Source organism: Arachis hypogaea, chromosome 1 (assembly GCF_003086295.3).
Source record: "Arachis hypogaea cultivar Tifrunner chromosome 1, arahy.Tifrunner.gnm2.J5K5, whole genome shotgun sequence".
NCBI classification, from domain to species: domain Eukaryota; kingdom Viridiplantae; phylum Streptophyta; class Magnoliopsida; order Fabales; family Fabaceae; genus Arachis; species Arachis hypogaea.
In genome coordinates, this window is record NC_092036.1 from 99,525,847 (window position 1) to 99,531,488 (window position 5,642).

General features: G+C 38.0%; 1 protein-coding gene across 3 annotated transcripts; it reads left to right on the forward strand.

The window, feature by feature from the left end:
- Positions 1-664: 664 nt before the first annotated feature.
- LOC112702365 (dnaJ homolog subfamily C GRV2-like) lies at positions 665-5,399 on the forward strand. 3 transcript variants are annotated; one of them, XM_072200538.1, is made up of 8 exons: positions 665-846; positions 1,165-1,412; positions 1,845-1,946; positions 2,022-2,084; positions 2,314-3,644; positions 3,745-4,105; positions 4,499-4,581; positions 4,945-5,399. In XM_072200538.1, exons 3-5 carry the CDS (start codon positions 1,908-1,910, stop codon positions 2,689-2,691), a joined length of 480 nt encoding a protein of 159 aa, XP_072056639.1. In that variant the 5' UTR covers positions 665-846; positions 1,165-1,412; positions 1,845-1,907; the 3' UTR covers positions 2,692-3,644; positions 3,745-4,105; positions 4,499-4,581; positions 4,945-5,399. The 3 variants fall into 3 exon arrangements, with proteins under 3 accessions (XP_072056639.1, XP_072056638.1, XP_072056640.1); XM_072200537.1 differs by having other exon boundaries at positions 1,165-1,333; XM_072200539.1 differs by lacking the exon at positions 2,022-2,084 and having other exon boundaries at positions 1,165-1,333; positions 2,314-4,105.
- The last annotated feature ends 243 nt before the right edge of the window (positions 5,400-5,642 follow it).

The following is a 5,642-nucleotide window of genomic DNA, read 5'->3' on the forward strand; positions in this document are numbered from 1 at the left end:
ATCTGGGTTCTCCGTTGTCCCAGATTTTCTTATTGCAGCCTTCAACCCACAGAAACATGATTCCTCATGGGGTTTCCTTCTGCTTCGCATTGAGGCGCTGGAACCATTACTACCGTTCGAGAACAACGACACACCACCACGACGGCCTCCTTTTCCTACCTCCATCGTCGCCCCAAACCACCAATTTGAACACAAACCCAGGCATATGGCCATCTGATTGATGAAGGTGACCTATTTATCGTGGAATTTAGGATTAGGTTTCAAACACTTAGGGACTTATTTGAACTGTTTTGTCAAACTTACCTTGTCAGCAATAGGTCATGACACGTGGGCCTCTTCCACGTTGGAAGCTAACCACACACATCAGCAACCGTTAGCCAGGTCACCAACGGAGTTAACGGAAGGACGAACGTGATTAACTCGTGTCACTTTCGGGGACTCTTTTAATTAACTTTATCTTCCGGAGACTAATATGGAGATCGAGGTATCTTTCAGGGACGATTTTGAGTATTAACTCTTTTTTTTATATTTATACTTTGAATTTAATTTTAGTATTTTGATATTTTCACAAAAATAAATATTATCTAAATATTGTTATATTTTTTTAAATTATATACTAAGTATTATTTTTTTTATATAATTATTTTTCTAACAGGCTAATGTTGACGTGTGTCAATAAGCTGAAACTTTGACAAGAAGGATTGAAGATTTGCACCCTGGTTTTTTATTTGCATTACATGGTGCATTTGTGGAAGACGGAGCTTATATATTTGATATGCCCTAGTGGCTTATCTAAAGCTTTCCAAGCTGCCTCTGCGTGCACCAATTCAGCTATTATCTCACTTGGTATGATGATGTTCTTTTAGCATAAACAACTATTCTCCTAGATATTGGCATCTTAATTCATGTTACCATTTGATATTGAAATAATGCGATGGTTTATGTATTGTCTTGTCTCGCAAATTAACATCAGCAGTTATAATAGAGTAATTTTTGTTGCAGACAAAAACTGCAAAATCCACTGTTGGGTTGTCCTAGTTGCGGACATCTTAATTATAACATCATTAATCTTCCTTCCACATTTGAATTATTTATTGCTTGTAGTGAGTTTCTTTTGTTTTTTTTTTTTTTTTTTTTAATCTTAAGCTTATAAATGTAATGCAGCAAAAGAGGCAGTTGGAGTAGAAGATACCCCCTTGGGTGGTTGGTCTGTAAGGTTGCATTCTGCTGCCCAGGGAACTCTGAATGTTCCAGGATTGAGCTTAGGAGTTGGTCCAAAAGGAGGACTTGGTGAACATGGTGATGCGTATCTTGACAGTTCATTCTTACAAAGGTGTCACTCGTGGAAAGGCGTCCTGAGAATTATGAAATAAGTGACGCATTTGTTAAGACAACTAGTAATATAGAAAAATGTGTGTAAATGCTTTGGGAAATCTATCACCGTCTAACATAAGAATGTATGCATTGAGTTGCACAACTAGTTTTTGGAATTTAGTTCTGATATATCTAGAACAACACACACATTATCAGCTTTTTATAATTTGAAGTACATGCAGATTTGTTGACCACCTATTTTGGGTATTGTTAAGGGCCTATATATTTAAGTTGTCATGTACCAAGCAGCATCATTCTTTGTTTATCCAGGGCAAAAATAGAATTTAAGGAAGAATGGAAGTTTTATAGAACTTCAATTAATGTGCAATTTTGTGTATTCAATAGTTTTATGTAGTCTTTATGCATATCTGACTGAATTGCTTTATCAGTACATTTCTATCTCCATGTAAGATGATTTTTACTTGGAGAGCTTATATCATATATTGAGAATTTTCACTATATTTGTGCAGGCTGTTACTGTTTGTCCTTTGTCTTCAGTAAGCTCCCTTGTTCGGTTTGCTGAAGAGCCCCTGATGTTTGCAGTTGAATTCAGTGATGGATGCCCTATCCATGTATGCAATGTTATGCTACTGCAATTATGAAATTTTATGCTCTGAAATTTCTCATTTGTATGGTACTAATTGTAGGTTTATGCAAGCACATCTCGCAATAGCTTACTTGCAGTTGTTCGTGATGCAATTCAAACTGAAGTAGGTAGATGTAACTCATCTTGGTTAAGAATTTCCTACTATGGCATGTATAGATGGAAGTAAAGTATGGCAGTTCATTTGCTAGTTTAATTGCTTGGAATCTTGATATCAATTTTAAATATTTTACCATACTGAGGCAAATGGTTATATGGTATATTTTTATTTTCCAAAATAAAGAAATCCTGCATTGTCTAAGTGCATCTTTGAGTTTTGGTGATGTTTTGTGCAGGGTCAATGTGCCATACTTGTATTGCCAAGGCTGACAATGCCTGGTCATTGGATTGATCCTCCCTGTGGAAGTGTTTATTTGCAATATGGTCAGCAAAAGTCAGTTGCTGATGCTGAAAGTGCTTCAATGCATTTGAAACATTTAACAGCAGCTGCCAAGGATGCTGTTGCTGAAGGTGGTTCCATTCCTGGATCAAGAGCTAAACTATGGCGAAGAATAAGGGAGTTCAATGCATGTATACCTTTTAGTGATGTGCCTTCAACTGTTGAAGTGCCAGAGGTTACCTTGGCCATGATTACTATGCTTCCTGCAGCCCCAAATCTTCCTCCAGAATCTCCTCCTTTGCCACCCCGTCACCAAACGCTTCTGCAACTGTGATGGGTTTTATTGCTTGTTTACATCCACTACTTGCATCAAGAAGTGCCGCATCACACGTGATGTCTTTTCCAGCAGCAGTTGGAAGGATAATGGGTTTACTTAGAAATGGTTCAGAGGGTGTTGCAACTGAGGCTGCCGGGCTTGTTGCAGCACTCATTGGTGGTGGGCCTGGTGATGCTAATGTGATGGATTCTAAAGGAGAGTGCACGCAACAATTATGCATACAAAGTCAGTATTGTTTGCTAATTAGAGTTATGTCATTATTCTTGTCAACAGATTGAAGCCTATGTCAGTATCACCTTTGCTGTCAATGGCTGTGGTTGAAGTGCTCGAGGCTATGATTTGTGATCCACATGGGGAAACTACTCAACATAATGTTTTTGTTGAGTTGTTGTGCGAAGTTGCTGGTTAAAGTGTCGTTTGTTTGCACTATTTGGTCATCTTGCCGAAAGTGTTAGAGAGACAGTAGCTGTTATTATGCGATCAATTGCTGAAGAAGATGCTATTGCTGTGGAGTCCGTGCGAGAGGCTTCTGTGCACGATGGTGCTTTGTTGAGGCATTTATTGCACGCTTTTTTCCTTCCTGCTGGTGAACGCCGTGAAGTTAGTCGACAACTTGTTGCTCTTTGGGCGGATTCCTATCAACCCGCTTTGGAGCTATTGCCTTGAATTCTGCCTCCCGGACTTGTTGCTTATTTGCATACACGCTCTGATGGAGTTCAACGTGAAGAATCAAATCAAGAGGAGTCATCAACCGGGAGAAGAAAAAGACGCTTACTTCAGCAGAGGAAATGTCGCATTGGGAGACGACTACAAGTGCAAGGGCAATGGCAATTGTATATGAGCAGCACTACAAGACTGTTGGTCCTTTTTCAGGCACAGCTCACATTACTTTTCTCCTGGATAGGACAGATGACAGATCTCTGAGACACAGACTTCTTTTTCTTTTGAGGGTCTTTGTAAATTTAATCTACTTATTCTTTCTTGTTTTCTCTTTCCTCTTCGTGATTTCACTTTACAAGCTCTACTCAGTTAATTTCAACTCAATTTCAGGCTTTGATGAAGGATTTAGCTAATGTAGAGGCTTATGTTCTAGTTGGAGCCTGTGTATTAGCTGTCAATCTTCTTACAGTGGTCCATGAAGCTTCGGAGAGGACAGCTATTCCTTTGCAATCAAATTTGATTGCAGCTATGGCTTTCATGGAGCCACTCAAGGAATGGATGTATATCGACAAAGGTGCTCAAATTGGACCTGTGGAAAAAAGATGCTATTAGAAGGTTATGGTCCAAGAAGGCTATTGATTGGACAACAAGGTGTTGGGCCTCTGGGATGCTAGATTGGAAGAAGTTGCGTGATATTCGTGAGCTTCGCTGGGAACTTGCCCTTAGAGTTCTTGTCCTTACCCCATCTCAGGTAGGGTCATCATCTTTGGTGGAAGATATTCATACAAACATCAATTGTTCTGTAAATATTTTCTCTATCTCGAATTCTTTATTATTTCTTGTCTGATATGTGGCATGAATTGGCTTTTTTTTTTTTTCGCTATTAATCTTTCATGGCCTGAAACCTTATTCTTCTTGATGACTTGAATTTATTTATTTATTTATAATGAGAAAAGCAACATATGTTTAGGTGCCACTATCTTCAATCTCCTATAATAACTTATTTACCAATTACAATTCTATATTTAATTTGCTTACATTTGCAAAAATTTACCCAACTATTCTCTTTGCCGCAAAATTTATTTTTTTAGCCTCAAGTTTCTGTGCCTGTTATATTCTTCTGAAAATTGGCATGTTCATTTAGATGATGCTGGAGAAATTGTTACTCCAACTCCTGGAGTAAAACGAATCTTTTCAAGTCCATGTTGCCTTCCTCACATTGCACAGGTACTTCAAAGGTTTTTCCTTATTATTTGGCCATGTATGAAAATATGTTTGTTCTGATATACTACTACTTTAATAAACTTTTTTTTTCAAAGATTATAGGAATTGTCTCCTTGCTTGTTAACTTTATCATATTTAGTTCAAGTTGTTTACTATGTGATAGTATGGTTTCAGTTGATTTTTAATATTTTCTACCCTTCCAATAATTCACCACTCTCTCGGCTGCGCTGCTATTCGCTTATTTGGTCTCGTCTTCGTAGCTCTCAAGCTTTGCTTATAATATATAAATCTAGTTTTTATTTTTCTTTTCATTGTTTTCCCTCTTTTGTTGTGTGTGTTGGGGGGTGGGTTGTTTTATGAATTCAGGCCATTCTCTCTGGGGAACCAAGTATTGTTGAGGCAGCTGCTGCATTGTTGAAGGCTATTCCCAAGGCCATGATACGTCTATACAGCACTAGTGCATTTTATTTTGCACTGGCCTATCCAGGATCTAATCTACTTTCAATTGGCCAACTCTTTGCCGTCACCCATGTCCACCAAGGATTTCATGGTGGCGAAGAAGCTGCGGTTTCAGCTTCATTGCCTTCGGCAAAACGTAGTGTTCTTGGTGGGCTTCTTCCTGAATCTTTGTTGTATGTATTGAAGTGCAGTGGTCCAGCAGCATTTGCTGCTGCAATGGTATCATATTCTTGATGATTTTTCTGTCTTCTAACCACTGACAATAGGATATTGTCTCTTGATTCCTCTGGTAGTTTTAGCTGTAAATCTCACTTTCAATTTTTAAAAAGAATTACAGATTGAAGAAAAAATTTTGAGTAAAATGATCATGATAGTATTTCATTAAGCGGCAGCAGCAATTGCCATAGAAATAGTTGACAACAGGAAATTTTATGCAATAAACTGAAATCAAAGATGCATCCAGTCCTGAAATACAAAAGGATGAGATGAGACAGGCTTTGAGAAACCATGTACATACACACTACGATGCGCAACACAAGTATATTAAGTAAAATTTGCATTCCAGATAGAAAATTAGATAATAACTGTATACCTTAATGACAGAT

Bases quoted from the DNA above. Each gene is read 5' to 3' on its own strand.
- LOC112702365 (XM_072200538.1), top strand. From the start codon at position 1,908: ATGTTTGCAGTTGAATTCAGTGATGGATGCCCTATCCAT. The intron at 1,947-2,021 runs GTATGCAATGTT...TACTAATTGTAG, and splicing joins GTGATGGATGCCCTATCCAT to GTTTATGCAAGCACATCTCG. The intron at 2,085-2,313 runs GTAGGTAGATGT...TGTTTTGTGCAG, and splicing joins GTGATGCAATTCAAACTGAA to GGTCAATGTGCCATACTTGT.